Here is a 17,249-nt window from a genome sequence, read left to right on the forward strand (position 1 = left end):
CTTTTTTGTCATCAATGAGTTGATGACAAGTTTTTCTCGAGTTTTCAATATCATAAAATAGTATAATAGGTCATAGAAAAATGTTATAATAATAATAATACATTTTATTTATAAAGCGCTTTTCACAGACAGGGGTCACAAAGTGCTTAACAGCAGTGGGAAGTACAATCTGCAGGAAAACAAAAACAATTCAATAAAAACAAGACGTACAACGCGTTAAAATGGTACAGCAGACAGTCAATAAATACAAAAAAAAAATTTAAAAGCAGACCTGGAGTATTATAAAAAAGACATACAAAATGTCCTAGTATAGATATGGTAAGATATCATAGTTAAATAGGTTATAAAAAGGCAATCATGATAATAAAAGATAATAAAATAATCATTAATAAAATAAAAACACCCTTTGGTGAAAGACTTTGATATTTTGTGACGACAACAATAATTGATTTTTCCATGTTTTAAGCTGAAATAAATAATTATACAAGTGATGTTTGATATCTTTAAGATATATAAACACAACATGCAAAGAACAGAGAAACAGGATTTCGATAATGAATCTCTGATTCTCCGCAGTAGGTGGCGCTAATGCGCCTGATACGCTGGTGGCCGACCGCTGTAAAAACCACAACAGAAGAAGAACAAACAAGCAAAGATGGCGGCGTTTCCGACATGGTTGTTTTTGTGAACTTTTGTACTTTGTTCTTTGGTGCGACTACATTCCTTCTCACTTCATCTTCATGTTAATATATGACAGTAGCTCTGCATTTATTTGTGCGTCGTTGTTGCAGCGCGTCGTGGTGTCTTTTCACTGATATATCTCTCGCCCGTTCACTGTCAGCGGTGACGTAAAGGAGAGAAACTGAAACAACATTATATTAGCAGCTACGACATGAAGGAGGACTTGGCCCTGGTTCAGACGCTGAACGCGCACCCGGACTCCCGGTGCTGGTTCGTCAGCTGGAGCCCGACTGGGACGCTGCTGGCCTCATGTGGGGGCGACAAGGCCATCCGGATATGGGGACTAGAGGGTGAGTTTTCAACCGAAATAACTGAATGACAGTTCATTTACATAAAGATCCCACAGTATCGCATTTTGTTGATTTAAAAATAATAATTAAATAATATTATAGTAATAAAAAGAAAAAGGAGGAAAACTGATTTGATCAGGAAGTACTGCCTCAGGATGTTTTATGTTTCTGTCATCCCCTTCACTTAATCATCTTCTTTTTCTTCTCTTCTATTATATTATGAGTAAAATAAACTTTAAATACTGCAATGTGAGTGATGTATATAGTTCTTTGGAGACATTTGTTATTTAGGGGATATTAATCAAGTGTAATAATTCTAATTACTTTTCATTGGCACAGTTTAGGTTTCTGTGATATGGACTAAATCCTCTATCATGGTATATATATAATTATGTATAGAGTTATAGTAATTATCTGGCAAAATGTAATTGAGATACCATTTGTTGGATAAAATACCCAGAGAGGAACATCTGTTTTGGGCTAATCCAGTACCAAGTACCAAGGCACTTCATTACATTGACACTAAGATCCCTCAAATCCATATTGCCAATAAAGCAGTCTTGCTCATTAATATTGAGCTGCCTCAGTGTAAACGGTACGACTTCTGTTTTTGCAGGTGACTCTTGGGTATGTAAGAGTGTGCTTCAGGATGGACACCAGCGCACTGTGAGGAGAGTGGCTTGGTCTCCGTGTGGGAATTACCTGGCCTCTGCCAGCTTCGACGCAACCACTTGCATCTGGAAAAAGAAGAACAATGAATTTGAGGTTAGATGAGGTGTTTAATCTTCATTTTAGAATATGCTGTCCCTTTTTGTAGATTTTTAACCCAGAGTTTGAACTTGTCTTCTAGAGTTTGACTGTGTTAGAAGGACATGAAAACGAGGTCAAGTCTGTGGCGTGGGCCCCGTCAGGGAATCTGCTGGCAACATGTAGCCGAGACAAGAGTGTCTGGGTCTGGGAAGGTTTGTGTTAAACTACAGTGTGTCACCACCTCAGATGCATGGCATAAAAAGCAAACATACTGATCTGTGTCTCTTCATATTTCTTTTTAAATGATGACTTTACCTTTGTGCTTCACAGTGGATGAAGAAGATGAGTATGAGTGCGTTACCGTTGTGAACTCTCACACACAAGACGTCAAGCACATTGTGTGGCACCCAACACAGGAGGTAGGTGACTCTCTGCTCTGTGCACCTGAAGGATTTCTCAATATGTTGCATCGTTATCTCACTAAGTATTTGCCCTATTTTTATACAGCTCCTCGCTTCAGCCAGCTACGACAACAACGTTTGTATTTACAAGGAAGAGGATGACGACTGGGAGTGTCGGGCCACCTTGCAAGGACACACATCCACAGTCTGGAGTTTGGATTTTGATGCCACTGGACAGCGGCTGGCCTCATGCAGTGACGACCGCACTGTGAAGATCTGGAAAGAGTCTCCTAATGAAAGTGGACAAGGTGAGCTGTTAGTGGTAGTAAGGATTATTCTCCTTTATAAATCTTATTTACAAAATGGTTTATCCAATCAACAACTAAACTAGATTTGATGTAAATTAGATATTTGACAATTTTTCAAAGCACTTCAGCAGGTGAAGATTATAGTAAGAAGAGAAGCTGCATACCATTGGAGACACTATTTATATCCGTTCTTTTTTTTTCCTGCTCTGCTTGTTTAACAGGAGACTTGTCGTGGAAGTGTGTTTGCACTCTGTCGGGGTATCATGGACGAACAGTGTATGATGTCGCCTGGTAAGAAACCTAATTTTCATAGAATGTATCGGCACAATGCACTTTGACCTCTCTTTGTACCCTTGAGTTTTTGAGATCTGTGGATCAGTCTGCTCGTCCATTAAGATTAACTCATCGCCACACTTTCTCTGCCACATTGTGGAATACTATTTAGCCAGATTTTAAGGGGCATTTGAGGGTAAACATACACAGCCTTCCATGGTGTTGGTGCAGAAGGTAAATTAACACAGAGGTAAAATCATGTCAGCTGCACTGTGTGGAAGAAAGAACTAAGTGATACCAGTTAGCTGGTTATCTTGTTAGATCAAACTGAAAACACATTTGTCCTTGTTCAGGTGTCGGCTGACTGGCGCCCTGGCAACTGCCTGTGGTGACGACGCAGTGCGAGTGTTCAAGGAGGACGAGTCCGCCGATCCGGACCAGCCGGTCTTCTCGCTGGCTGCTCAGGTGACCAAAGCTCACAGCCAGGATGTCAACTGTGTCGCCTGGAACCCAAAGGAGGCGGGACTCCTGGCCTCCTGCAGCGATGATGGAGAGATCAGTATCTGGAGGTTCAAACCGGAAGACTAAATGCTGAACAAAGCGGTCCGGAGATCACCACCCTCAATACTGTTCATTCAACTTTTAACAGCTTATCCACATAGCTCAGCAGAATTCAGCTTGATATTACAGTGAATAAACATGTCACCGGTCATGTCAGTTTTTCTAAACTGAATGCTCCCCACATTTTGTGCGTCTACATATTTCTTTATAAGAGCTTACTTAAGAATTTAACATTTCATCACATTTATATAAATAAACATAAAAAACAATATAAAACATTGTGTGCCTTCTTTTTATTGCAAAAAAATATTTCAGACATACTAAAAACATTTAGACCAGTTCAAGAATTTGTCTTAAAAAAAAGATAATGTCCAAATATATAACTGGACTGTTTTGTATTAAAATACCCAATCTGGACTCAGAGCATAGCATCACTAACTTAATAGGGCGGACCAACTTATTGTTTTTGATCAATCTAATGGCTTATCAAATATCAGTGAGACATGAAAACTGAAAGTAGATCACAGAGTATAAAGTGGTACAGACCTATACACTCAAATTGGGTCTTCAGTGATCATGTTGTGCCATGTATGATTATCTGTAAACAGACCCTGTACACTACATTTCTGGACTGGTGTACATTACTCAGGTGGTTCTAATGACAAAAGCTGCACTTAACAATAAAATTACTTATTTTCACGAGGGGAAAGATGATGACGAGCTTACAGAGAAAGTGAAGGGCCATAAACCAGGCTGAATATCTACAATGGAAAAAAACAAACACCTACTGATCCCTCTCATTATCAAACACAATAATGCATAATGCAAAAATCAAGTTATTGATTAGTCTGAGTCACTGTCTCCATCACTGTCAGCCTCCTTCACATCCGCGCTGAACTTGTACTCCTGATCACAGCCCATGTATGCGTCACTCATGAAGTACAGGGTGTAGTTGTGAACGCCCATCGCTGGTGCAACAAAGTCCAGCTTGACCTGCAGAGGGGAAAAGAAAGAGAAGCAAAATGAGGCCCCTGGTGGTTTAAAGGGCATCCTCGGTCACAGTGTACTAGTGCAGTGCCCGTTCAGAACGGACCGAATCTCTGGCTTGTGGTGTTGCTGCTGCTTTCAACTTTCTCGCAAACCGCTCATACAAACAACTTCACACACTAGGCACTGTGTTTCTTTTCAGTTCTCAGCAATACACCTGCCATGAAATGCAGAAGTTGCATCACACACCCAAGTCGTAGCTACCAACTGTCAGAAACACCAGTGAAATGGTGAAAATATTTTGGCGACTGCAGCGTTATAAATTGGTATAGCAAACACATGCACAATATGAGTTGAAATGGCAGAGTGATGCTGTTCCTGTGGGCTATCTGCTCGTGCTTGTTGTCTTCAAAGACAAGAAGAAATGTTTGGTTGTTACGTTGCCCAGCATCCAGTTTTAGCAGCCTATAAACAAAGCACCCAGCAGCCAGTGTGAACTGCAGGTAATGGGCCAGCTGCTGTATGCCCGATGCATTAATGTGCAAGGCCCCAGAGTCCTGAAGTTCCGCTGTTTGCTTGTTTATTCAAAGTTCAATACTATTGAATGTGTTGCATGTCTACATTGCATCAAATTTGGAAAAACACCCACTAAGTGTGAAGTAGAGCAGATGAGCAGTTCTCAAGATATGTGAAGAACACACAGACAGACAGTGATTCCTTGCTTGATAGTTAGATATGTGACTCTCACTGACCTTTGCTTTCTGCTGGAGGGTCAGCCTCTTGATAGAGATAAGGCTGTTAGACTTGGGGTCTCCGATCACCACCCACCAGCCCTCCTCACGTTTCTGTAACAATGACAAATATTTAGAAAAGAGTCATTACATGTCCAGTAAAAAAAATATTGAAGACATTCTTGGACATGCCAAAACATATGGCATTTACCTGTGGGAAGAGAGGTGCGATGACGGGTCCGGTCACCTCCTCCTCTCTCTCCAGCTGAACCTGAACCAGAACTGGACTGCCACTGTGAAGAAACATACATCAACATTTACCCAACAAATAACATGATGGAATGAAGCAGCTGTTACTCTACTTTAGGATTTCTTCCTTGGCAGCATGACTTTATGTATTCATTCAGTCTTTACTGCAAACAATGCTGCTGACAGAATCCATACATACCTCTTGATGTTGTCCTTTTCTGCTACTTCATACGACAGCTCGATGTTGGGGTAGCGGTTACAGAATCGAGCCACGTCGGCCATCTGGACGTCTGAGAGCTGCAGCAAAGCAGTTCTGTCTTCATCCTCCATCTCCATGATGTCAAAGATACTCTCCACACCCTGAAAAAAAGATCATGGATAAGATGGTCCGTTTCATGAATATGATACATGTACACTTGTATTGAAGCATGATGTATGATTTAGCGTAACTAGAGAACACTGATGTGTACCTTATCTGTACAGCGCTTGATGTGCTCTGAGGTGAAGAAGGGCAGCTGTTTGAGGTACGAGTCCTTGGACCACATGGCCTGGGTGACCATCTGGGCCAGCTCCATGGCGGCCAGTGCAGGACTCAGCCAGCCGTTACTGGACAGCACATCAACGCAGGCCTGGATCAGACGAACCGCCTGCAAACACAACACGCAGGTTAAATATATGCACAGAAAAAAAAAATCCCCAAATGTGTCAGTTTCTTTACACTCAGTCCCACAATCCTCGTGAACCGGTACCTTGCTCAGGATATCCTCTGTGTCTGACTGCAGCTCCGCACTCAGCTGCATCCTGGAGAGGTGGGCTTGCAGCAGCAGGTTTGTCTTCACGTGGGGGTCGTTGAACTTGGGGTTGTTCAGTTTGTGCGGCACTTTCTGTGCCAACTGAAAAACAAAAATAAAATGTTCCAACATAAATGTACCGACATGGTAGAAAAATGTTAATGTTACCGTCTTGGGCTAAAGTGTCAATTATATCTGAGATCTGTTTTTTTTTTTTTTTTACCTGTCGGAGAAGTGCATCCTCGTGATGTCTAATGGGAATGTTATTGTATTCGGCAGCATTGGAGATGATCTCAATTAATCCACGGATCTTTGTCTTGGCATTCAGGGACATGCTGAACAACTCTGTCAAACACAACCACACAAAAAGTCAGTTATTTGTTCATTTAAACATTTCAAAATACACAAAAGAATCAATGACATGATAATCAGGCTATACAAACCGATTATCAGCGAGTGTGAGAGGAACGTTTTATTGGTACAAACCGATGGTGGTGTAGTTGATGTAGTAGTAGGCAGCAATCATGCCCAAATTGAGCGGTGCTACGTCCATCTCATCCTCAATGCTGATGCACTTGGACTGCTCCAGGTCATGTAGCGTGTGTTCCACCAGCTCAGACAGGTGGTCTGACAGATGACGATGGGACATGCCTGAGAAAGTAAACACAAAACTTGATATTTGTTTGGAACACTTTATCAAGTATAAAGAAACACCATATTTATCTCCATTCCAAAACTTTTGTTTGCTTCTTAAATCCGACAGGATGAGACTGACCTTGCAAGTTGTAGTAGTTGGGGTTCTGGGTCATACGACGGTAGAGGAATGTCCAGGTCAGGTAGTCCACAGCGTCCTGCTTGTTCTCCACAGTCTTGGTGACAATCTCGGCATTGAAGTGATCATGGAGGCAGTGGTCCAAATGAGACTCCACCGGCAGCGGCTCGTACAGGAACTTCTTGAAGAAGTCCTAACAAGAAAAGGTAAAGAAACGGTTTGGTTCGCTCTTATTGTCATACAGATGAAAAACCACCGTTTTAAAAACTGAACAAGACAGAAACAACAAGATCTCTCTACCTTCTTGGAACCCTGACACATGATCACGCAGCGTCCCTCATCATCCAGCATCGGTCTGTTCGCCTTGCCCACCATCTGGAGGACGTCGTATATGGGATAGTCCACATAGCTAAGAGAAAGAGGGAAAACAAAAGCAGAATGTCAATAACACAATACATAATATGCACAGTACACACCTTTATGAGAGCATCAACTAGTGGGGGCCTTACGCATGGATTTTGCCATTGTAGTACTGTGTGTCCATGACAATGACGAGGTGTGCAGAGATGTTGATGCCCCAGCAGAGTGAACGAGAGGACACTACCACCTGAACAGCACCTGTAAAAAAGGAAAAGAACGATCGATACCAATCATAATTATTTATTCCTAAACCTATTGAGACCAAGCAGAAAGTGCAGAGTGACTCATACCTGAGTTGAAGAGCTGCTCCACTATTCTGCGTTCGGTTGCAGACAGGCCCTCGTGCAGGTAGCCCACGCCGTTGGCCAGAGTCTCTTTAAGAGTTGAGTCGTTTATTTTCTCCAGGAACGGAGCAAGGTCTTTCTCGGTGCAATGCAAGAACCTACAGAGAGACAAACATTTGTTCTTTGTCCAGTGTCAAGATGTAATGGACACATTAGCACAATCACATTGTCTACTCATCACATGTACAGCCATGATCTGATTGTAGTAACTGACCTCTGAGGAACCACGTCAGCAGCACAGAAAGTGAGGATGTCGATGGCTGTGAGACGAGTCTGTCTTCGGGATGGGACGAACACCACGGCCGGCTTGGAGGGAGAGTGCCTCATGATGGCGTGGTATACTGGCTTAGCCATGGACAGCAGGCGAGTCTGAGTGTGACTCACATTGAAGCCCTAAAACAGACCAGAAATGTTAACAGCAAATCAGAAACCTGACAGGAATTTATGTCTTCTTGGTTGGCTACACATTTTATGTAAAATATTCCTATTTTTTGTTGAATAGCACACAATTTACAGACCTGGATGTGCAGCTCCAGGGGCACCGGTCTGACGTTGGGGTGGAAGTTGAATGTGGCTGTGGTGCTGCAGCCCAGCCAGTGGGCCACATCTTTGGCGTTGGACAAAGATGAGCTGAGGGCCACGATACGGATGGGGCGCTCAATCTGAGAGGAGATGTACCTCATCCTGGAGCAGATGACCTCCAACACGGGCTGATGAAAAGAACCGAAATAAGTTAACATGGCGCACAGTCTACAAATGATTATTGCAGTGCACGCAATGTATGACATGACATGACGTGTGTTGTGTTCTTACTCCATTTTCTCCTCCGATGAGGTGTGTCTCATCCACAATGAAAAGGCTGACGTTCTGGACGTTCTTCCTCTGCTTCCAGCGGCGAGACAGGATGTCCCATTTGTCGGGGGTACTGACAATGATGTCACCTTTTCCCAAGAGCTTCAGATCTGTGCTAGTTTCTCCTGTCAGCAGCACCACCTTTTTGTTCAGGATGTCCTGGAACTTCTGGTGCCAGTCGACAAACACCTGAGTGACAGAAATTTACATAATTGTTCATTATGATGGATGGAAAAATTAAGCAATGCCAGTTTTGATGGAAAGCTCATTTAAATTCCAAGTTACTTCATACCTGTTCAGCCAATGCTTCCATTGGGGTGATGTAGACGCAGCGACCTTCTGCGTTGTGCAGCAGCATCCTCAGAATAGCAAACTCGGCACAGATGGTCTTTCCACTGCCAGTTGGAGCTCCAACAAACACATTATCATCACTGTTGTACACAGCGTTGAACACTGGAGGAACAGAAAGAATACAACTTAAGTCAAGAAAAACAATGTGATATGGACAGAGAGCCTCTTAGCCCTACTTCACCTGAAGAACCACAAATACAGAGAACAGAATGGCAGACTGTTTTTCTCGTTCTGTACCTTGTGTTTGAATGGGGTTGAAGAACGGGAATTTGTTCTGGTAGAGAGCCTCAAAGGCGGAGTTCCTGAGAGCAGTGACGGGCAGCGGCTGCAGGTCCAGCAGCTCAGTAGGTGGGGGGTACTTCTCTGGGAGGATCAGATGACGGAAGGACACTGGGAGCTGAGTCTCACAGGCTGAAATGAGACAGACAAAATGAAGCAGTTTGTTGAAATGCGAACATAAACATTGTGCGAATTCTACAACACAAAAGGTTTCAACGACAAACTTACAGAGCCATCGGTCTGAGACTACGCGGATGAAGTACTGTGGAGGCAGTGGCTCGAACACAGGGACAAAGAAAGTCACAAGGTGTTCGTCCTGGGCGTACTTGGCCTTGAGCAGGAAGTACTCGTGGTGGAGGATCACCTCACTGTCCACATCCTCAACCAGGATCCAGAAAGCCTCAGATGATGCATGAATCTAAGTGGGAAAAGTTAGGTTTGTCAGGAGGCTAAGAAACAGTTTAGTACATTCAGCACATCATGTGATTTCTGACTGACCTTGTCATCCCACTGGAAGTCAGGTGTGATGGTGAGCTCCACTTTCAGTGTAGAGCGCGTGATGGGCTGCAGATGGACAGCCAGGTCCAGTTTGGGGAACTGGTGAACATATTTGTGGATGGTCTTCCCCATTTTTGGCATTCGGATCAGCTCACCTGAAAAATGTAAGGCATGACTTCTACTGACTTTCCAGGCTGAGGAGGGAATTCAGTGAGCATGTTGTGGGGGCAAGAAAACTCACCGATCTCATTGTGGTTGAGGTCATAGAGACGCTCAAAGGGGAAGTTCTTCTTCTCAATCTTCTTGATTACCTCCTCTGGCAGCTTCTTGAACTGTCGCAGTGGAGACATCGACTGCCACCTGTGGAGAACAGGGATACAGAATATCAGCGACCTGCCTCTGCAAACAAAATACAGCATAAAGCCTATTTTGGGAGAGAAAGAAACTTACATTCTCTTGTCAATCATCTTGCAAAGATTCATGGTCTTGTCCGTCAGTTGAGCCCAGCCACGATTGAGAACAATCTCAAATATGGCTCGCATTAACCTTCCGGCACTCTGAAAGGAAATCAATAAAGAAGTAGATATTAAACTAATGGTCATTTCAAGAACGAGGACAAAAACTGACAGTTAAAAAGAAATATTGAGATAGATAAATAATAAAAAAAAAAAAATATATATATGACAAAAAGTCAAGCTCTTGTACTGAAGGGAAAATGTGAGAAAACAGCAATTTGGAGAGAATAAAAAAATAAAAATAGAAAAAAGAACAGACCAAAACAATGACAAAAGTTGTTGTTGCATACCTGTGTAACATACACCATGTCAGCCATGAGAGCAAAGCCTTCCAGTTTGAGTTGAGAGATGTACGCCTGGAGCAGCACGTTGATCTGAAAGGATTAAACGCAAAATACAAGGAAACTGCTTTATTGGGATTTAATTACTGATTCTTAGTATCTGCACACCAGGAAAACAGAAAGACAAGGCCATGAATATCATCTTGAACTAATGTTACATAATAGCTGCCTGTGGTGGCCTATCATAAATAAGTGCCTTTACGTTAATTAGACAAACTGATCACTTTTTATGAATCATACCTTAGCACTGGGCTCCTCAATGCTTTCCTTGACAGGAATGGGAACTCTTTCCAGCAGCTTCTGAAGCTCCAACTTCTCCTCCTAAAAGACACAGCAACATGTCAGCATGTAAATTGAGCATGTCAAACTAGATTTTTGTTGAGGGTTATAACTGATCAACCATGACTGACAACCATACCTCTCTCACGTTGATGTTCCTGAACTCTGAGGAAAGTGAAAAGACTCTGAAAAGTTCAATCTCACTGAGAGTGGGCTTCAGCAGCTGGTTGTAAGTTTGAATGGAGTCATGGGTGATGTAGAAGTGACTGGCAATGCGTCCAAGGTCTGTAACCTTCAGGTGAAGAGGCAAAAAAGTCAACCATTAAAACCTTGATGTCAAACTCATCCCTATCTTAGAAGCATTGGCATTAAAAACAATCAAAGTCAAAGAGTTGATAACTGATGGATGTACATACCTGGAAGCTGCCAGTCCTCTTGTCATATTTAACAAGACTGTTCTTGTCCAGGACATTGGCTGCGGTGTGCACCAGGTCCATCCTGCGTCTCTCCAGCAGAGGATCTGCACTCCGGTCATCGTGGGAGACGCCATACAGGGTGGGGTTACGCAGCATGCGCACATACAGGTAGGTGTAGCCGAGCCAGTTCACAGCGTCCTGACATAGCCAAAATATGAGAAGTTATAGATATTGTAAAAAGGAATAGAATATTTAGTCAGCTCCGTATGCATCTGATGATGCGTTTTAACAAGCCACTTACCTTAACAGTCTGCACATTTCCCAATACGATCTCAGCATTGAGCATGTCAGGCAGCTTGCACACCATCTGACTCTCTATGGGCAGCTGCTGGTTGAGCAGGGACAGATAGTACTGCAGCTCTCCATGGGACGTGATCAGGATTCCCTCTCCCTTGGTGTCGTACTGGGGACGGCCGGCTCGACCAAGCATCTGAAATAAGACAATTTATTGAGTTATAATTTCAGTTCTTATAACAAATAACAACCTTCAGTTCAGCACAACGCAGTTTGGTATCCAGCCAGCGCAGACTCACCTGCAAAATGTCCAGGGCTCCGAGCTCAGTCCATCGGCCTTTCTCTGGACTGTACACCTGAGTGCCTTTGATGATGACAGTGTGTGCCGGCAGGTTGACACCCCAAGCCAGAGTAGCTGTGGACACCAGAACCTGGATGTGTCGATCAGCAAACAGATCCTCTACCAGCGTACGGTCCACTCTGGTCATACCAGCGTGGTGGATAGCGAAGCCATAGGGCAGCAAATCCTTCAGTTCGAGGTTCTAAATAAGAAAGTTATAGTGTTAGTCAAATAGGGTTCTTAGTGAGCACTAAAAACCTTTAGAATTTGGTTATCCATCTTATTTTGATGCAGTGACATTTACAGTTAACATTGTTAGCTCACCTTGCACTGCTCAGCCTCAGTTCTCAACACTTCAGTAGATGCGGAACCTTCTCTGAGAAACAGACCGAGGGTGTCCTTCTCCAAACACATGTCTCTTATGGCCCTTGCTGTTTTTCCCGTCTCCTTCCTGGAGTGGACAAATACTAGCACCTGATGGAGACAAGTAAATGTCAGGAATCTCTTAAATCTGGTAACACATTGTTGATCAGTACAAGATCAGCATGCAGTGTTGTGCAATTTATTGTTACTGTGGATCAAAGTTTCTTCCTTGGAAATACAAATCAGAGAGGACTTACCTGGTTCTTTCCAGCATGCTCCATGATCTTTTCATAGACAATCTCATTCATGATCTGGAAACGCTTGATGGCCTTCTTCTCTGTGATGCCCACATAAGTCTGCTCAAGGGGCACAGGGCGGAAACTACAGAGAAAAATGATCAAAGTTATTGGAGATGCATATGCAAAAAGTGCAAACAAGAAAACACATGTTGCTGTTTAAAAAAGTGACCTTCTCCAAATGCATGCGAACAAAAAATGTGTGTGTTCACTTTTTTGTCATCCTCCAAACAACGTACCTGTTGTCAAAGTAGAAGAGTCCCTTGGCGGGATCTACACGCAGGCAGGTCGCCACATCCTCATAGTTGGGCAGCGTGGCACTGAGGCCCAGCAGACGCACATCCTCCTGGGTCAGCTCCACATTGCGGATGGTTCTTGCCACCAGAGATTCCAACACGGGTCCACGGTCATCGTGCAGCAGGTGGATTTCATCCTGCACATGAGTTTTATGTCAAAAACGTCCGCACATAAAAATAAACATGTACTATGATAGGTGTGTTTTATGACAGAATCTTTCATCAACATATTCAAAGCACTTACAATGATAATGAGCCGCACTAGCTGGGTGTAGGTACGCTCTCCGCCCTTACGGGTGATGATGTCCCACTTCTCAGGGGTGCAGACAATGATTTGAGTGGCGTTAATCTCCTCTTTACAGAGCTGGTGGTCTCCTGTCAGCTCAGACACTGTGATGCCGTAACTTGCCAAGCGCTGTGAAAAATTAGAATAATTAAAATCACATCCACAGAAATGTATTGATTTAATATTTACAAATCCCTGCAGGAGGGAGTTGGGACTCACCTTACTGAAACTTCCCACCATCTCCTGTACTAGTGAGCGCATGGGTGCAATGTAGATGATTTTGAAGTCGTCCACATTGATGGTTCCATCCAGGTTTATGTGCTTTCCAATTTCTCTCAGCATTGCCATCAAAGCAACATTGGTCTTACCAGCTCCCTGTGTGCACAAAGAATAAATTATAGGAGCGAACATACTTTGGGAAAATCTGTCTCAATGTCTTTGGCTTTAACAAAGTTAACTTACCGTAGGTGCACACACAAGAAGGTTCTCATCTGTCTCCAAGGCTGTCTTATACAGTTTGCTCTGGATGCGGTTCAGGGTTTTGAATCCTTCAAATCCAGCCTGTGCATACTTAGGCAACTTCTCAATGGGAACAAGCACCTGATGACAAAAATATATGCTGAATGATTGTCATGAACACATCTGTACACTACTCATCACTGAAACTTTTGCATTAGCTGCTGCATAGCTGGACAAATTGCTATGACAAGAGACATATAACCAACAAACCTCATCATCAGCAAAGGGCTTGGGTTTGAGGGCGGGCACATGGACTTCCTCATAACCTTTGCGCTGTTTACGAAAAGAGCCGTCTGGCAGCTGGCAACGCTTGTTGGCCATGAAATGGCTCCCCTGGGTAAAGGCCAGGTCATCAAGGTCTAGCAACTGTCGAGTGGCCATTGACTGTAGGATAAGAACAATAAAAAGAGCATGTCAACTTTTTTTGTAAATATACGTATGGCAGCATCCCTGATACCATTTTACTACCCCAAAGTAGTAATCTTGGGTTTGCTTATAATGAAAACACCATGGGTAACATGCATGGTTTGCAGTTGATATATATACAGAAACATTATTTACCTCTCCATGGTCAATGTCCATCGCTTCCAAGTCGTCAACACGGGACTTCCTCAACCTCTCCCTGCGAGATCGCTCCTCCTAAGAAAACAAAAGCCCATGAATAACAGATGGGACAGACTAAACAAAAAGATAATTTAATAATTAAAAGCAAGAAGTCTTACCCGAATTATATCCTCCTTCTCTGTCTCTTGCAGCTGATAAAGGATCTTCGACAGTTCCTGATCAGACTCCATCTTTCCAATGATCCGCTCCTTTTCTGCCTCACTCTGAGCACTTGCCAGCATGGTACAATACTGGACTGTATGACAGAAGAAAAAATGATTTACTTCAAAAAAGGCACAAGATCCTTTCGTTTTAAACAACATTATTCTACACCACTGACTTACTCATGCGACGATGCTGACGGAGGATTTTGATGAAATCAAAGGTGTTGAAGCCCAGCAGCAACACCAACTGGTTCTCACATTCTCTATCATCACTTGCAGTCTGTGGAATACGGACAAACAACGAATGAGCGAGTCTGAAAAATATACATGTGTGTTTGATAAACAAAAAGCTCACAACAGACATTACAAACCTTGAGGATTTCTAACACTTCATCAGCTTTCTTTTGGGAGACAATGGCATCGTCATAGAAACGGCTGAGCTGACGCTGGAGCCAGAAGGCATCGATGTCTCGAGGATGTAGATCTTTTTTCTTTGCCGTCATCACGTCACCTGTGGCACCAAGCTAGATGACAAGTAATTTATTAACTTTCAGTGCAGTGTTGTGTGCAATAATTAAAAAAGATACAACAATCATTTTAAATATTGATTCACAAGTTGCACTTACGTTGGCAGAAAGAGCGCAGCCCACACCTGCCTCCTCTCCCTCACTGTCTTCATCCGAGTGTTCGTCTCGTACCTCCCCAAACTGGTCTTCATCCCCCTCCTAAAGAATTACGTAAAAGAAAAATCCATGACATGATCTACTTACAACTCGGAGCTTGCACTTACAACTCAGGAATAACTTTTGATTCTTAAGGATTAAGCAAAAAGCCCTCACCTCCTCATCTGATTCAAACTGGACATTCACACCGTATGTTTCATCGATGTTGTCATCTGTAAAGGAATCACAAGATTATTTTCATGGAAAACTGAACATGACTTACTGACAACATCATAAATTTACTAATTATAGCTACTTAATAGTTATTTCCGGTGTAATTACCCATATTCTGTAAGTCCTTGTCCCCTCCGTAGTCGGAGATCTTCTTGCCCAAATTAACCAACACATGGTAGCGGGTGTCATCAGCAGGCCCAAGAAGCTGCTCTACTTCACGCCGCCTTTCCTTGTCCCTCATTTTATCATTCTTCAACACTGCTAATACTTCATCCGCAGCTCCACACAGAATATCACGTGGCTGCAAGAAGATACAATTTTGAGGTCAATAAAGGCTTCAAAAGCTGGTCGCTGATGAAAACACAAGCTGACATCTAAACAAAAGAGGTGTTTTAGAGTTTACTGACCTGATCTCCCAAAGCAGCATGGATGAAGCTAAGCAACACTTCATAGGTCTCTCTAGTTTCTTTGGTTTTGGGCTTATACACGATGCCCACCATTTCATCAATGCCTTCAGACAGAAGAGTAAAACCCTTCATTTTGTTGATGTCGTGTCTGTCTTCATCTCTTTTTCGCCTCCTATAATGATGGAAAAAGAAAAAAATGAAAAGGGTTAAGAGTAGTGTCATTCAGGGATGACAACATAAGTGAAGGCATAATGAAGATCATATAATTGATGCTTTAGCCATTTGAGCCAAATATATTCCAGACCATAACAGATTGATTTTCCTACCACGGCAACCATTCATCCCACTACAAAATGAAAAAACCTTGCAGAGCCTTCAAACGTTGCAAATATTTTCGTCTACTTAATTTTGGGTCGTTCAAGGTCGTGTTATCAGTGAGTTCAAATGAAACTGTTTATTTGCACTGCCAAAACAGATGTTTACACTGCACTGTTTGCACAAATTCCTTTTGTGTATTTTTATCTGTATATTGTTGTTATTGTGTTGTATATTGTTGTGATTGTGTTTGGTGTTAGCTGCTGCTGGCTGGCTGAGGGCTACCAAACGGAATTTCGTTGTATCACTACAATGACAATAAAAACCTCTTTATCTTTATTGTTTTGAAATGAGTCCTAGGTCTGATGTGAGCATGAATTGGTTATCAATATCATAACTTATCAATCATGATTAGTTTGCAATGACCTTTTGAATTATTTGAATATATATATATATATATATATATATATATATATATAATATAATATATATATTTTTATTTTTTTAAACTAAATTTTTATCTTTGTATTGGATTTGTATTTTGAACAAGCAGTAAGTTAACAGTCAATTTTTATTTTTTTTTTTTTAAACCATCTTGACTTTTAGCTCTATATGTAAGCTTTGACCACAACGCTTTGCTCAGACGATAAAACGTGTTGTTGACAGCACGTACTTGTCCCGTCTCTCCTCCAGCTTCTGGGGTTTAGTCCTCTGAGCCTTGTCGCCCATCTTGGTCCCCTCGAGCTTCCCCACCAGGGACAGCACCTCTCCGTTGGGTTCATCTCTCCGTGTGCGGTCGATCAGGGAGCGATCGGCTTGCAACACCAAGTTCGAGTTCTAGAACGTCAAGACAAACAGAAGGAACGTTCAGGTCCATCACGTACACGCCATGTCCACAGCGGCGGCTAAGCTAACTGCTAGTTAGCATAAGAGCTAGCCTAACACGTAACAGCCTGGATTCAAAACATTTAGCACTACTTTTTTAGCTTGATTGCGTAATAAACAGAAGCTCTACCAGTCATACACCACTTCCAATATGGTAGTATTATTTAGTTCCACTTCAAAAACACTAAGCACTTACCGCTTTGTACTCGTACTGCAAGCTACGGGCAGTAACATCCGCCATGGTGCGAGTTTCGTCTTCTAACTTTTACTGCACGTTCTCTTAATGTGAACCAGTCCGTTGACTCAATGCATCCAGAGTTGAATTCACTCTTTCCTTTTTAACGTAGACACTGGGATCATCGGTGCAGTATTTGGATTTGCAGCATTAGATGGGTTTTTCAAGATGTCCGAGTTGCATAAAAGTAAACGCGTCTGT

The 17,249-nt window shown here is 42.6% G+C and overlaps 2 protein-coding genes across 2 annotated transcripts; one reads left to right on the forward strand and one right to left on the reverse strand.

Annotated features, from left to right (window-relative positions):
* The first annotated feature begins 637 nt into the window (after positions 1–637).
* Positions 638–3,600, forward strand: ciao1 (cytosolic iron-sulfur assembly component 1). Its single transcript, XM_054610288.1, has 7 exons — positions 638–1,031; positions 1,648–1,796; positions 1,882–1,993; positions 2,112–2,200; positions 2,289–2,490; positions 2,712–2,781; positions 3,117–3,600. Exons 1-7 carry the CDS (start codon positions 893–895, stop codon positions 3,349–3,351), a joined length of 996 nt encoding a protein of 331 aa, XP_054466263.1. The 5' UTR covers positions 638–892; the 3' UTR covers positions 3,352–3,600.
* snrnp200 (small nuclear ribonucleoprotein 200 (U5)) lies at positions 3,601–17,249 on the reverse strand. Its single transcript, XM_054610287.1, has 44 exons — positions 17,010–17,249; positions 16,602–16,765; positions 15,614–15,785; positions 15,315–15,507; positions 15,150–15,205; positions 14,937–15,035; positions 14,682–14,834; positions 14,491–14,590; positions 14,266–14,402; positions 14,105–14,182; positions 13,754–13,927; positions 13,487–13,624; positions 13,244–13,399; positions 12,983–13,153; positions 12,682–12,875; positions 12,404–12,527; positions 12,108–12,257; positions 11,743–11,985; positions 11,451–11,639; positions 11,150–11,347; positions 10,873–11,025; positions 10,695–10,775; positions 10,404–10,487; positions 10,049–10,155; positions 9,840–9,958; positions 9,599–9,753; positions 9,329–9,518; positions 9,059–9,232; positions 8,763–8,923; positions 8,432–8,659; positions 8,137–8,328; positions 7,833–8,011; positions 7,565–7,716; positions 7,364–7,472; positions 7,155–7,263; positions 6,858–7,047; positions 6,569–6,733; positions 6,306–6,427; positions 6,041–6,184; positions 5,762–5,938; positions 5,491–5,651; positions 5,254–5,335; positions 5,064–5,156; positions 3,601–4,317 (listed from the first exon to the last, which is right to left on the reverse strand). The coding sequence occupies exons 1-44, from the start codon at positions 17,052–17,054 to the stop codon at positions 4,168–4,170; spliced, it is 6,411 nt and encodes a 2,136-aa protein (XP_054466262.1). The 5' UTR covers positions 17,055–17,249; the 3' UTR covers positions 3,601–4,167.

This window comes from Anoplopoma fimbria, chromosome 13 (genome assembly GCF_027596085.1).
Source record: "Anoplopoma fimbria isolate UVic2021 breed Golden Eagle Sablefish chromosome 13, Afim_UVic_2022, whole genome shotgun sequence".
Classification (NCBI taxonomy): Eukaryota; Metazoa; Chordata; class Actinopteri; order Perciformes; family Anoplopomatidae; genus Anoplopoma; species Anoplopoma fimbria.